We start from the raw sequence: 15,122 nt of genomic DNA on the forward strand, positions 1-15,122 counted from the left end.
CCCTCCCCTCGCCCCTCTTCTTCTTGCTCCTCGTTCCTCTCTCCTCCTCTCCACCCCACCTCTAGGAGGAAGCTTCCTTGATGCAAATCTGGAGAATGAAGGAAGCATTTCTGGCAGTGATTCAACATTTTATAGGCACTCCGAAGGTAAGGCTTATTGTGAGTTTATAGCTAATGGGATTGGAGGAATAGAAACACCTTCAGATACTGTCAAGGTCTCCCAATTGCTTGTAACCCCTAAGTAGATTTATGGTCTTCCTGTCATTGCCACTTACTGTGAGTCCATCCTGAGAATAAGTAAGTATGCCCAGGGGGTGGCCTTGAGAAGCACATTAGCTCTCTAGCTGCTAATACCTGACCATCAACCAGCCAGTGTTCTCCTGGAAAGTAAAAGAACTATCAATGCACTCGCCTGTGCAATTCTTGTTGAAACGTGCTTATAAAGAGCGTGCTGTTTACTGACTTCTCTTTTTCTGAAGCTCTGTAAAAGTCCCCGTAGAGCCAAGGTTAAAAGCAAAACATACTTCTAGTTTCAAATAAAGCCTTTCAGATCGTAAGACCAATTAGTGGTTTTGAGAAGAGAAGCGAGAGGGAGCAGATGAGCATTGTCAGTTGTGTGGTGCAGGATAGAGTGGAACTGTCAAAACACACACACACACACACACACACACACACCCCTTGGATTTTACAAATACATACCTAAAATTTACGTTTCAGTCATCATGTCATGTTGCTTCCATTTCCAAACATTTCCAAATAATCTTCTCCAGCGCTGTAACTCCTTTAAGGTCTGGGACTGTGGGACTAGAGTGATAGGGAGTACAGTGTGTTGGGCATTGGTCTGACATACAGGTGACCCAGATATGATCCCTGGGACCCTATGTGGTCCCCCAAGCCCACCAGTAGTGATCCCTGAGTGAAGAGCCAGGAGTATGCCCTGAGCACTCCCGGGGATGCCCCACCTCCCAAAAATCGTCCTGGGCATTGAGCACCCAAACCTCCTAGTTCACTGTCCCTGGTCGCAGAAGCTCCTCGGTGCTCTTTCTCTTCTCTCTCTGCACACCCACTCCCAGAGCACTTGCTCCTCCCTCATCCTTGCTGCCTGCCACTTGTCCAGAGATCCGAGCGTGCCGTTCCTGTGACCAGCCTGGAGTTGTGGGCTGAGATTTCCGATGCTTGGCCATCAGGGCTCAGCTGTTCTTCAGGAATCTTCATTTTGCCTTATCCTAATCAAACCCCCAGGCCACTTAGACCTACCCACGAGAGGTATCCTTCTCTCCACCCCTTCCCCCACAACTTCTCTGTCACCCCTGTCCCCACGAGCTCTAGCCCCAATCTCGGCCTTTCTTTCCATTCTCAAGCCCATGGTCTGAAGGGCCCCCTGCCCAGAATTCTCCCACATTAATATTAGCTCTCCGTGGGCATTGGTTTCTGTCAGGAGTCTCATGAGATACACACGGAGAGATTGATTTAAGGGCTAAACTCATCTGTGACACCTAGCCAGTTGCAGAACAATGGGTCAGATCAAAAGGCTGCAAACAAACCACAACACCCGAAAGGAAAGAGAGATATCAAATTGGAATGCCCCGTCACAAAGGTGGGGGGTGGGGGGGTGAGGCTGGGGGGGGTGGGGTGGGAGAGATACTGGGTTCATTGGTGGTGGAGAATGGACACTGGTGGAGGGATGGGCTCTCAGACATTGCATGAGGGAAAAACAAGCACGAAAATGTGTGAATCTGAAACTGTACCCTCACTATGACTCACTAATTAAAAAATAAATAATTTTTTTAAAAAAAGGCTGCAAACTCCAGTAAGGGCTGATGGTCCTGTGGTGAGGCGGCGTATCTACCATGGGAAACTCAGCTGTCTCTAGTAAGGCCTTTAAGCCAGTTGGATGACACCCACCCATATCATATTATCAAGGGTGATCTCTTTTGATTCCAAGTCATCTCCTTTAGGTATTAGACACATCTGCAGAATACCTTCGCGGCAACACCTTGTTATTCAACGGGGTATCCCAGCCCAGGCACATCCAGCTGACTGCCCCACTATCTGAACCCTGGACCCCTGCTGCTGCCTTCTTATTCTCCTTCCCTACCCACCAGTTGTATTTTTTTTTCCTGAGATACTTATAGAGCTTCTCCACTTTAAACCAAAATGTCCCAAATGTCCCCACTTTGCCCTCGCCCCAGACCACAGATACAGAGATCTGTGGACAGGGTCATTCACGGGCTTCACCCCTCACTTCACAGCAGGCACTCAGGCACCCGAGCACCCCTGAGCTTAGACTGTCTGAGTGCGGACCCCGCTGGTCCACCAGGACACCACAGGGGACCCTCAAGAAACCTAATCCCGGGGCTCTTGGGAGGCAATTGGTAAATTGTGATGAGCACTTTCGGCGTGCCCCCTTCTATGAAAAATACATTGGCTTGTCTCTGGGGAGCACTTGGTGGGATGGCAGCTTGAGTTCTGTAGACTCTGCTGAATGGAAGCGGGGGTGGGGGGGAGGGAAGAGTGTGTTCAGTCGGCCCAGAGGGGCACAGGCCACACGGATCTCTGTCGTGTCTGTCAGAGACGGCCAGTGACGTTCTTATGCACAGGCTCTGTCCCTGGGTCTGTCCACACACGTCATTATGTTTGCTGGAAGCCACTTCCTCTTCACGGTTGTGTTCTTTAAGAATCTTGAATTTTTCTTTAACTGAGGGATTGATGCATTAATGAATTGATGTATTTACACCTCAGCTCACTCTACAAAGAACGTGAGGCAGCTTTTAAGAGATAGGCATATGCAAAAGCAGAGAGAGAGTATGGAAGGAATTGTCTGCCATAGAGGCAGGGGGAGGGTCAGGTGGGAGGGGGGATACTGGGGACATTGGTGATGGAAAATGTGCACCGATAGAGAGATAGGTGTTTGGTCATTGTGTGACTGAAACTCAAACATGAAAGCGTTGTAACTGTATCTCACGGTAGCACTGTAGCACTGTAGCGGAAGCCTGTGGGGACAGCCTGGTAGGACATTCCCGTTGTTCATCGATTTGCTCTAGCGGGCACCAGTAACGTCTCCATTGTGAGATTTGTTGTTACTGTTTTTGGCATATCAAATACGCCACGGGGAGTTTGCCAGGCTCTGCCGTGCGGGCAGGATACTCTTGGTAGCTTGTCGGGCTCTCCGAGAGGGACGGACAAATCGAACCCAGGTTGGCCACAATCTCACGGTAATTCAATAAAAAAAAGAAAAAGAAAAAAATATTGCATGCCTAAAACGTAACTACAAGTAACTTTGTAATCATGGATCTTAAATAAAAATTAAGGAGGGAAAAGGCAATAAACTAGTATAGCAAGGTAGCAGGCTGCAAAATCAATTTAAAAAATTGAAAAAAAAAAGAGATAGGCATATGTCCAATGATGTGAGAGAGTAAGAGGTTGTAAATGTTACAACCTCCAAGGTTACAACTTGGAGGTTGTAAATGGAAACCAGAGGTTTGGGCCAGGGGAGACCCAGACCCCAGTCCTCACACACCCGCAGAGCTGTATCCGATATGGTTTGGGTGTCTGGGGCAAACTCGGAGAGGAAGTCATATTTTTAAGCAAGAATTTTTTCTAATATGTTGTGGAAGCAGAACTCTTCCAAGCACTAAATTCCGAAAAGAATTTGATCACATGTGGGTATGTCTTGACTTGGGAACTCCTCCTTCCTCTTGTTGCCATAGGCAAAAAACAAAACAAAAAAAAAAAACAAGGATTCATAATAAAGATTCATAATAAAGATAGCATTATTTGTCTAAGTCACTGATACCTGTATTATTTCACTTTCCTCATTAACATCATGGGCTTTGGAGATAAGAGCCCTAAATGCAGACAACAGCTTTCATAGTCTCATTTTTTTTTTAATTTTTATTTTTTATTAGCGAATCACCTTGAGGTACAGTTACAAACTTATGACCTTTCATGTTTGCATTTTGTTTACATCCCTCCACCAGTGCCCATTCTCCTCCACCAATGTTCCTGGAATCCCTCCCACCATCCCCACCCCATCCCTCTACCCCACCCCATCTCTGTGGCAGGGCATTCCCTTTTGTTCTCTCTCCTTTTGGGTGTTGTGGTTTGCAGTAGAGGCACTGAGTGGCCCTCGTGTTTGGTCTATAGTCTATTTTCAGCGCGCATCTCCCATCCTGTGCGGGTCCTCAAACCACACTTTATCTGGTGTTCCGTCTCTTACTCTCTCACAATATGATCTGAGCAAGTTACCCCCACCTCTCTGTGCTTCGATACTTCCATCTTTTTTAGGGGTCCTTGCTGAGTGGGAAGCTGTGCAGTAAGACTCGACTGCGATGGTGGATGTGACCCTCAAGCTGGGAACCACCATGGGGTCGAGCTTGGTGTAACTGGCCAGAGCCGTTCTGATGGCTATTTCTGATTTAGAGTCTAAAATAATCTCTTCCAAAGGGGACCAGAGAGATGGTATGATGGGTAAGATGCTAGTCTTGCATGCAGCCAACCCAGGTTCAATCCCTGGCATCCCATATGGTCCCCTGAGCCCACCAGGAATGATCCCTGGGTGCCAGGGGTGGCCCCCAAACAAGAAATCAACAACAAATTCTTCCAAGGATTTTGCATTTGCATTAAACCATAGGCACAGCCCATGTGTTTAGAACATTTGTCCTTGTCGATATGCGCAAAGTAAAGCAATCTTTCTCCGAGAAAGGAGCCATTCTTCTTTGAGAAAGGAACTGCCATTCCTTTGCACCATGTCCTTTTAAAGCTCAGTGATCTTTAATCCACTCTGGGTATAGGGCGCTGGTTAGTGAGCAGATATGATGGTGGGTGTGGTCCAGTTTTGCTCTCTGAGAACATTCCGTGGGGTCCTGAGGGATGGAGCCTCGCTAGCATTTGTCAAAGCAAACCCAGACCCAGAAGGTTGTCCAGACCGGAAGCGATGGGAGAAGAGAGTGTGGGAGGGCAGGAATTTGAGAAGACTTTTCAAAGGCAACGTCCTCAGGTTTTTTCCCCCCCAAAACCAGCTCAGTTTGGAAGCAGTGGACCAAGTGGCTGGAGTCGTGACAGGGGAGCTGGCAGCTCTCAGAGAATCACAGAAAGTGTGTTCTTGGGGGAGCAGAGGTGCAGGCGCTCGCGTGCTTGCCCCGGAGAGATCTCAGCTGGGGACCGTTTGCTCAGTGCTCCCTTTCAGACAGTGCTCTCTCTTTTCTCTCCTGCCCAGGACATAGCATGATGGACACTTTGGCCGTCGCCTTGCGGGTGGCGGAAGAGGCCATCGAGGAGGCCATTTCCAAAGCGGAAGCCTGTGGGGACAGCCTGGTAGGACATTCCCTCTCCTCCCAGGGTCCTGGTCACCAGGGGACAGCGCAGGGTGTGGGGACAGCAAGCGCACAGGAGCCCTAGAGAACGTCCACCTCCCTCAGCCTCCCTGGTCTGATGTCCAGGAAAGAGAACGCAGATGCCCCCGCCCCTCCCCCCCCACACACCCGTAATGCCCACTCAGCCCACGATCTGCCTCCTCTGCCCCTCCCGTTGCAGGACAAGCAGAACGAGGCCAGTTACCTGCGGGACCACAAGGAGGAGCTCACTGAGGAGCTGGCCACGACGATCCTGCAGAAGGTAGGAGGAATCTGGCGTCCAGACGCTGCCATGCACCCACCCTGTCAGGGCCAAGGCCTCTGGTGAGCTGGAGAGAACGTGTGGCCACCATTTTTTTCTTATTTTTTTCTTTTTGGGTCACACCGATGCTCAGGGGTTACTCCTGGCCCTGAACTCAGGAATTACTCCTGCTGGTACTCGGAGGACCATATGGGATGCTGGGAATCGAACCCCGGTCAGCAGCATGCAAGGCAAATGCCCTACCGGCTGTGCTATGACTCTAGCCCCCATGTGGCCAACATTGTTAATGAGAGAGAGAGAGAGATTGAGGGTGGAGGGGGAGAGGAGACAGGCAGACAGACAGACAGACAGAGCAAGAGAATATGTTTCTTCCCCTCACAGTTCCCAAATAGTCTCTCACTGAACAAGCTTGGGGAACGCCCTCCGTGCCCTGGGCAGTCCCTGGCCAGGAGTCCCTGGCTCATCGCTGCCAAGACACCAGCACCCCCGCGCTAGTCAACAAGGACTTCTCCAAACCCAAGTGTGCATCTTACAGTCCAGTTAGGTTCCAACCCCAACTACAGGGAGCCAGCATCAAGGAGTCAGGAGACTCAGTTCCACAGGCAACCGCCAGTCAGATGGCAGAGGCAGGTTGTAGATACCCCCACAACACTGCTTCTCTCTCCAAACATCCACCGACTCTGGAATTCCCCTGAGGAACTTTGTAGACCCCCGAAAAGCTCAGTACTCACAGCGAGTGAATTAAAGGATACTAGTGGTCAGGAGAGACGCCGGAGCACGAGGCATGTGGAAAGCACACACAGAGACCCCCAGCCCCTCTGTGCCCACCGCCTTTGTCCACATATGAACGTGCACCCCAGCTAGAATGCCCCCCAAGTCTCCTTGTTCTGTGGATTCTTTCATGTCTCGCTGAGGTGGCCATGACTGGCTGGGATACTGACCATTCAACCTGCCCTCCTGTGTGACTGGGTGCACAGAGTGAACTTCTGACCTTCTAGTAGTAACCTGGTTGGCTTTCTCTGCCCACTGGCCTTCATCCCCTCCTTCCTTTTGAGTATCACAAATTTGCTACTCTCCCGCCTACAGTTCCAAAAATTTGCAGTTCTGTATCAGCAACCAGTATCAAAGGCCAAAGTCTCCTTTAAAAAAAAAATTTTTTTTATCATCCCAGAGTGATAGCACAGGGGGTGGGGCATTTGCCTTGCATGTGGCCGACCCAGGTTCGATTCTTCTGTCCCTCTCAGAGAGCTCGGCAAGCTACCGAGAGTATCCCACCTGCACAGCAGAGCCTGGAATGCTCCCCGTGGCTTATTCAATATGCCAAAAACAGTAACAACAAGTCTCACAATGGAGACGGTACTGGTGCCCACTCGAGCAAATCGATGAACAACGGGATGAGAGTGCTATACAATCATCCCAGAGTTTCTCTCTTTCTCGGGTCTCTGCTGTGGCTCTCTAGCAAGCTGCAGACCACAGTCATGTCCTGACATTCTGTTCTCTGTGGGTCCAATCGAGGGTACCTGAGCCACATGGCAGGGCAGGGGACTGCCCTGGACTGGGCTGCAGAGTCATGTGACAAGGGGTCGTAGGATGAGTGTTGGATGATTCACCTTCCCTTTTGGATCACAGTCATTCGTGTCCCTTCTTCACTCCAGTCCCCCAAATGTCTCATCCAACCCCAGTTCAGTGGACAGTCCATCCGGATTCAGCTCTATCCCAGGATAGCTGGGACTCGAGAACCAGTGCCCTCGGTCCCGCCCCCGCCCCCGCCCCCGCCACACACACACACACACACACACACACACACACACACACACACACACACACAACACCCAATGCTGGGATGGGACCGGGCCGGCAGAGGGGGCTGCCAGGGGAGCTGGGACAATCTTGAAGCCCCGGGGGTCTGTGGCAGTAGGGATGGGCCTCCACCTGGCCCCGCCCTGCCACGGGGCACTGCACTCAGTTCTCTGTCTTCCTAGCCCCAGGCCCCACCCTCCTGGGCTGCCTGAGAGGCCTGGGGCAGTGTGCCCATTTGGTGCCTCTGCATTTTCTCAGATACATCCCTGCCTGCCAGCAGCGGGGAGCCCAGAGACCCTCATACCATACAAATGGACTCATTAAGTCCAACCGGCTGTGCTCCGCCTAGTGTGGGGTGCCAACAAGCCGAAACCGTCCCCGAGGACTCGTCCAGATGCTTCCTAAACCAGGAGTTTACCGCCTTAAGCTCCCTTCCTCCGGAGCTGTGTGTCCTTACCTCATGGCTTTACCTCTCTGCGCCCATCTCTCATCTTCGAGGGTAGGAGCATGAGAATACAGAAGTCGACCCAGGCCCGACCTGCGGGGTCCCAGCCCAGAGGCCAGCCCCTGGTTGGCACGGAAAGCACTAGAAGCTGTGAGCATCGTCATCTGTGAACCATGGGGGGGCTGTGAGATGTTCTAGGCTAGAATCTGCTGTTACATCATGAGGCAGATCAAAGCAGGCTGGTGGGCTCTGTCGATACTAAGTGTTTTCAGGGCGAAAAAGAAAAAGAAAAAAAATCAAAGATGATGCCGAATTACTCCAGAGGCCTCCTGGCCGCTTAGCCCTGGCGTTTCCCTTCTTCTCCCCAGATCATCAGGAAACAGAAGAACAAGAGTGAGCAGCTGGCCGGCGAGGAGCCCGAGTGGGCCGAGGCCCCGAGCTGCAGCACGCAGGGGGCAGCTGAGGGGAGCACGGCCACCACGGGAGGCCACCATGCGTCCACCTCCCTCTGGGTGAGTCCCCGTCGTGCCGGGACAGGGCTGTCGCACACGTGCTGCCCTTAGATGGGAGACACCGTCCTTGACCTGGGGGCCGGGAGGCAGATCTACCCAACTGTGAAGAGTATGGACATTTTAGGGAAAATGCAGATAGATGGCTATCGGCACTGGGGCGGCGGGGGGGGCACCCCAGTGGTGCTCCCAGCAGTGCTCAGGGTCACCGGGACTACTCCTGGTGTCCTGGTGGTGTTTCAGAGGTCCTGTGTGTTGGGGATCCAGCTCGGGGCCTTACATATGCCAAGCATGCACACAAGCACTTAGTACTGTTGTACCCCCCTGCCCCGCCCCCTGCCCCTGGTGCCCTTCCAGGCATTTTTACAAATTCATCCTGAAAAGAGTCACCGTGAGTCCTGTGACAAGCATCTCTAAGGGTCGATGTGTGCTTGCAACCCCGCTCCCCGGCTTCACTGAAACGGAGGGGCATCCACGGGGGCTCCCCGTGCCATGTACGCTGCTGAGACAGGAGACTAGGCACACCCCGGCAGAGGCTTGGCAGGGAAACAAGGTTTTATTCACCTGTGGGTCGAGTCTAGAGAGGAAGAGTGTCTGGGACCGTCCGCAGGGGGCGGGGGCAGGGGGTCTCACAAATGCCCGTTTTGCAGGTCATTTCTGCAAACTCATCCCTCCGGTGCATGCTCAGTATTACGCACTAGCAAAGGGCGGGGGTTGGGGGGGCGCTTACATCATGGCATCCCCTACAGCAGTGACGTCGGGGCGACGGTGGAGCAAGGACATCCTAAGACAAGGAATTGTCATCACGGTTGCGTCAAGGGATGTGGGGCAAGGTCATTTTCCCTGCAGTCAGGGGGCCTGGTGGTTCTGCAGTTAACAGCAAGGTCTATGCTGAATGGCACGTTGCAGCGCCACCAAGTGGTCGCACGTCGACAGGACATAGGGGTGTGGGTCAGCCCCTGTGTCCAAGGAGAGGAAGGCAGCAGAGCGCGGGCCCTTTCTAGGACTGCAGGGAGTCCCTGCCCCCAGCCTGTACAGTTCTTTGCTGCTTGAGTAGCCCCTGCAGCACACGGGGAGATACGGGGCCCAGCGGACACAGAGCTGGGCCTGGGGCTCCTCTGAGGCTCCCGCGGAAGCACCGGAGCTGCTGTGGGCCACAGAGCCCAGCACATGAATCATGTTCCTTTGACCCTCCAGCTCCAGGTGGGGCACACGGACTCCGGGACAGGCTAACAGTGACTGGGCCTAGAGAGCAGACGGGAAAGGCTGGCCGCTGTCGGTGCTGCAGGCTGCAGGGAGGAGCAGAGCAGACCTCCCCCCTCCCCCCCAGCCCTGGGCCTAGGGGGCAGGAGAGAGAGTGCAGTGGGCGGGGCCTGCCTCTCCTGTGGCCTACGCAGGCTGGATCCTGACACCGCACGTGGTCCCCCATGTCCCTCCGGGAATGAACCCTGAATACCGTTGGATATGAACCCCAAGTTTTGTTTTTAATTGAAAACTTTAAAAAGCTCCATGTAGCTAGCAGCTTTGGGGATGGGACCTGGGTCCATTCTCTAATCTCCGGGGTCCCTGGCAGAGTCTGCGGGGCCACGCTGCTCCTCCCCGCGTGCCCAAGACACAGTTCTCTTTCCGTGAACCACAGGAAAATGGAAATGAAAAGGCCGGTTCTCTTGCATTACATCGGCCACGTTTCAAGTGCTCAGTCGACCCCGGTTGCTGTGCATTAGACAGACTGTGCAGATGTAGAGCATTTCTATCATTCTGGAAAGTTCTGTCATTCACTGCTGCTCTCCGGCTTTAGAAGAGGGCGTGGTAAGCAAAGAGCAGGAAAACAGAGCAGATACTGATCAGGTGCCATGTTGGCAGTCCAGAGGGAAGACTTGGAGCTGGAGGGACATCTTGGAGGGACTTGGAGGGACATCTCCCACCTCCCTGCAGCCATTCCCATCCTAGCTCCCACACACACACATGCACATGCACATGCAAGCACACACATGCACGCACACGTGCACACACAGACACACGCACACACACATGCACACACATGCACACACATGCACACACGCACACAGATACTCATGCACACATGCACATACATATGCACGTGTGCACACGCATACACGTGCATACACACAAACATACGCACACATACATGCACATGCACTCACACACGCGCGCACACACATACACACACACACACACACACACACACACATCCCAATCCCCTGTTCAAACTCCACCCCACGGGTCCATCTACCAGGTACTAAAACCCAGGCATCTGCAGACAGACCGAGTGGTCTGGGGGAACCCGGAGCCTGTGCCCGCAGCCCCCTGCCCTGCCCCAGCATCACTCCTCCCTTCCCCAGAGATGCCAGGGACTCGGAGAATGAGGCACAGAAGCCCTTGCTGTAGCTACTTGGGCTTTGTTGTGACACCCAAACTCAGCCCAATCCCTTTCAAAACGGCCTTCCTCAACTGCTCTCTTGAAAGAAAGTGCAGGAGAATTGTTCTTTCTTTAATTTCCTCCCTATTGTGTGGGTCTCTGGCTGAGGATGTCATCTCCTTTGAGATGCCCCTGCGCAGAGGTCCTTAAAAGCCGGTCCCTTTGGGCGGGGTGGGTGGGAGGTGGGGTTTGCAAAATAGAGTCTTTGTAATAAGATAATCAAGAGGATGCCGGCATGGGCCAGGCAGACACTGAGCAGGGTGACTCAGCCACGTCTGTCTGAGCCCCTGCGTCCCTTCCGTTTGCCTCTGTCTTACACACACACACACACACACACACACACACACACACACACACCATCATTCTCTCCCTCACGTTCACTGTCTTGACTGGCATCCGTCTGGTAGCTAAAGCCTACCTCCTGGCTACGCCGGCCCTGCAGCTACAAAGCCGAGGAGCGTGGTCTCCATGTTCAACCCCCGGAGCCCTCTTATCGATCCCTCCGCCTCTCTGCCCTGGGTAAGGAAAACCCTCTTTTCCTGGCTGTGGGTGGGCTCCCGGAGAGTCAAGCTTATCTGGAAGCTGTGCCCCATGCCTCGGAGAGCCTGCCCTGCTGGCAAGAAGGCTAGCTGCAGCACTCAGTGCTCCCGCGCCCCCTTGCAAGAGGGACGTGTGGCTCGCAGGGCTGTAGCGGCTGTGAAGGAGGGAATGACCGCCTGCCTGTTTCCTCCCAAACTTCAGAGGCAGCTCGTGTGAGCGGGGAGTCCGGTTGGGCTGGAGAGGTTCACCAGGAGGCAGCTTTCCCCAGAGGTCAGAGGTGGGCCCCGCAGAGGCCTGGGTGAGCAGGGCCCAGGCTGACTGTGGCAGGTCACTGCCCCCCTGACCACTCTTTTGCTGGGCAAACTCATCGCCCTGACTTCACTTGACTCCCACATTATTCTGGTTGGATGGGAACAATCGGGGCCACTACATGAGTCCCTGGTGGAGCTCAATACTTGCTCCTATTTGGATGAATACTTAGCGAGCAACTGGCCTTGGCACAGGTGAGCAAGACTGAGATTGAGCCCCCGTGCCAAGGTCCCACACGATTCAGGCATCCACCCACTCCTGAGTAAGCCCCCCACCACCCCTCAGCACTTGGAGAGGGTCTGTTGGTAATCCACACTGCGTCCATCTTGGCAAGACTTGGCTGGCGTGCTAGCTGCCTGGACCCAGGAACTCCACCATCCTCCCCAGGGCCCGGGCATTCGTGGACAGACACTGGTGTCACTAGTTCTGCTCTTCGTATGCAGCCTGGGGTGGGCAGAGAGAGGGGCGATAAAGAAAACTGTGCATGGGATTGGAAGGGTGGACACGGGGAAAAGTGAGGGTGAAAAAAATTGTTCAGGCAATCTACTTTCCAGGAACCCAGAGGTTGAATGTGCTAGTAAACGCTTTCTTGTGGCGCCATCTGCTGGACTTTGTGCTCATTGCAGCACGTTAGTCCCAGAACTGGGGCTTTAGCAGCCTGCACGGGACAGAAATTCTAGAGCATAGCAGTTAAGAGTCCGGAGACCCGTTGAAGGTTTCTTAGGGACCTTTTGTGATTGTCAACGTAGTTTATTCTAGAGAACAAAACAGGGATTGGAATAGATTTTAAAATGCCTGAAATAAAAGATGAAAGCTGGATGTTCTGGATGCTCATGAAAAACACACGATTGACGGTTGGGTCCCAAAAGGGACTTTTCGTTTCTAGGTTCTGGCTTTTATAGACATGGTGAAAGCTTGTGTGCCATTGACTTGATCTCCCAAACCTCTGACGAGCAGCTCCATGCACACATCAAATACCGTTTGGACCAGTGCCCAAAGAGAGAGATTAAATATTTTCCCCTTTGAAAACATACTTGGTGATTTACAGGGAGAAGCTTGTTAGTCTATGGACAGGTTGGGTGGTACAGAGAAAACAGCTCATGTGAGGCTGTGCTCAGACTCTGCCAGCTGTCCTCCGGCTCCTTGGGGTCACCCTTAAGTCCCAGTCCTGCAAATTGGACCATAAACGTGAGACCCAGAATGTGACCCAAGAGGTCACTTTGCCTTCCTGGAGCTCAGTCTGGGAGGGAAGTGGGCGCGTTAGGACGTGAGGAAAAGCAGCAAAGATGCATTGGGGTCAGGTAGACAGCTCAAGTGTTAGGGCACTGGCCTGACACTGCCCAGTGAGGGGGCAGCATCGTGGCCCCAGCACCACCAGCTGGATCAGGCCCAACCTGTGCTGTGAGTGGGCCCACCCCCCTCACCAGCCCACACCCCACTGCTGGTGGGGCCCCACGAAGGGCCCTCTTGCCCATTCACTTAGCGGGGGGAGTCAAGTGGGCAGAGTCCCTTTGATATATGGGGCTTTTCTATAAAAGGATTTTTTTCTTCATTTTTATTCACTTTTCTGGCCCCCGGGCCAGTAGCACCATCTCTGAAATCTCCGATTGTCAGTCCAGGAATTAGCCAGCACATGCAAGCTTCCAAATGCCCGTTCCCCACAAGCCTGGGCCCTGCTCTGCTTCAGAGCCACTCAGGACCTTAGAATCAGGGCTGTGACCCGCTGAGTGATGGATGTGGCGCCTGGCTGAACGGTCACTAGACACATGTGTGTGTGTGTATATGTGTGTGTGTGTGTGTGTGTGTGTGGTGTGTATGTGTATATGCCTCCAACCCAATATGACTTTGGGTGTTGCTTCCTATTTCTTTCTCTTGTTTTCCAGTTTTATCCAAGAGAGTAATATAGAACCAAAAACAGTCAGGTACTGGGGCTGGAGCACAGCGGGTAGGGCGTTTTGCCTTGCACGCAGCCGACTCGGGTTTGATTCCCAGCATCCCATATGGTCCCCTGAGCATCGCCAGGGGTAATTCCTGAGTGCAGAGCCAGGAGTGACCCCAGTGCATCCCCCAGTGTGATCTAAAAAGAAAAAAAAACAGTCAGGTACTTCTGAACCACACCCACATCATTTTCATCCCACCCCAGACATCCTTTGGTGCTCTGTAGCAATGCCAGGACCTGGTCCTAGAAGCTGGTCATATCACCGTAACTGACCTTCAACTCCCTTACTGTTTGCAGTCTGGTAGGAACATGAGACCAAAGTAAGACAGAAAAGTGTGGGAGCTGCAAAGATACTACAATGGGTCAGGCACTTGCCTTGCACACAGCTGACCCAGGTTCAATCCCCAGAACCACACAAACCCCCCTGAGCCCTGCAAGGAGTGATTCCGGAGCACAAAGCCAGGAGTAATCGCTGTGCACAGGAGGGTGTGCTCAAAAACAAACAGGAAAACCAGCAGCATGTTGGCAGTCAAGTGGGCAAAACCCAAGTAAGCCCAGGAGCCCCAGCCAGCTCATGACTGGGGGGTGCACCCAGCCACGGCCTGTTTGAGCTGATGCACGGAAGCTGGTTGCCCTCATAAGGGAGAGCTCATTCCTCCTGAACTCCGGCCTGACCTTCCCTGACTTTCGACGGTCAGCCTGTGGCCCTTCATGAGCTGCTCTGTACTCAGACGCAGGGAGGGGGTAAGCTGAGATCCCGGGCAGGCTGAGCTGAGAGCCTCCAGATTGGGTTTTGCAAACTCATCTTTCTCCTGATAACAAGTGGCAAAAGGGGCTTTGCTACACTTTTTAATTGTAGGTTTGAGGTCACACCTGCTGGTGCTCAGGGATGCACCCAGCATGATGGAATACGGGGTTCTACGCTGGATTCTCCTGCAGGCAAAGCCAGGCCCCATGCTGGTGAAGTGGTGCCCTTAGTCCTGAGCCATCTTTCCTTTGTTAAAAAAAAAAACTGGTGGGGGCTGGAGCGATAGCACAGCGGGTAGGGTGTTTGCCTTGCACGCGGCCGACCCGGGTTCTAATCCCAGCATCCCATATGGTCCCCTGAGCACCGCCAGGGGTAATTCCTGAGTGAAGAGCCAGGAATAACCCCTGTGCATCGTCGGGTGTGACCCAAAAACCAAAAAAAAAAAAAACTGTTAAAAATGTATTTCTGTTGAATCACCGTCCCATATACAGATACAAAGTTGTTCATAATTGGGTTTCAGTCAGATAAAGTTCCAGTGGGGCTGGAGCAATAGCACAGAGGTTGGGCGTTTGCCTTTCAAGCGGCCGACCCAAGTTCGATTCCTCCGCCCCTCTCGGAGAGCCTGGCAAGCTACCAAGAGTATCGAGTCCGAGCGGCAGAGCCTGGCAAGCTACCCGTGGCGTATGCAATATGCCAAAAACAGTAACAATTAGTCTCTCAATGAGAGACGTTACTGGTGCCCCCTCGAACAAGTTGATGAGCAACGGGATGGCAGTG

General features: G+C 53.0%; 1 protein-coding gene across 3 annotated transcripts in view; it reads left to right on the forward strand.

Annotated features, from left to right (window-relative positions):
- Window positions 1-15,122, forward strand: part of MYRIP (myosin VIIA and Rab interacting protein) — a 345,140-nt gene that overhangs the window by 259,897 nt on the left and 70,121 nt on the right. For all 3 annotated transcript variants that reach the window (XM_055135103.1, XM_055135102.1, XM_055135104.1), the window contains 4 exons: window positions 66-146; window positions 5,218-5,315; window positions 5,535-5,615; window positions 8,229-8,372. In XM_055135103.1, coding sequence (XP_054991078.1) covers window positions 66-146; window positions 5,218-5,315; window positions 5,535-5,615; window positions 8,229-8,372 — 404 coding nt within the window. The remainder of the gene's footprint in view (window positions 1-65; window positions 147-5,217; window positions 5,316-5,534; window positions 5,616-8,228; window positions 8,373-15,122) is intronic.

The sequence above is a fragment of the Sorex araneus genome, chromosome 4, assembly GCF_027595985.1.
Source record: "Sorex araneus isolate mSorAra2 chromosome 4, mSorAra2.pri, whole genome shotgun sequence".
Classification (NCBI taxonomy): Eukaryota; Metazoa; Chordata; class Mammalia; order Eulipotyphla; family Soricidae; genus Sorex; species Sorex araneus.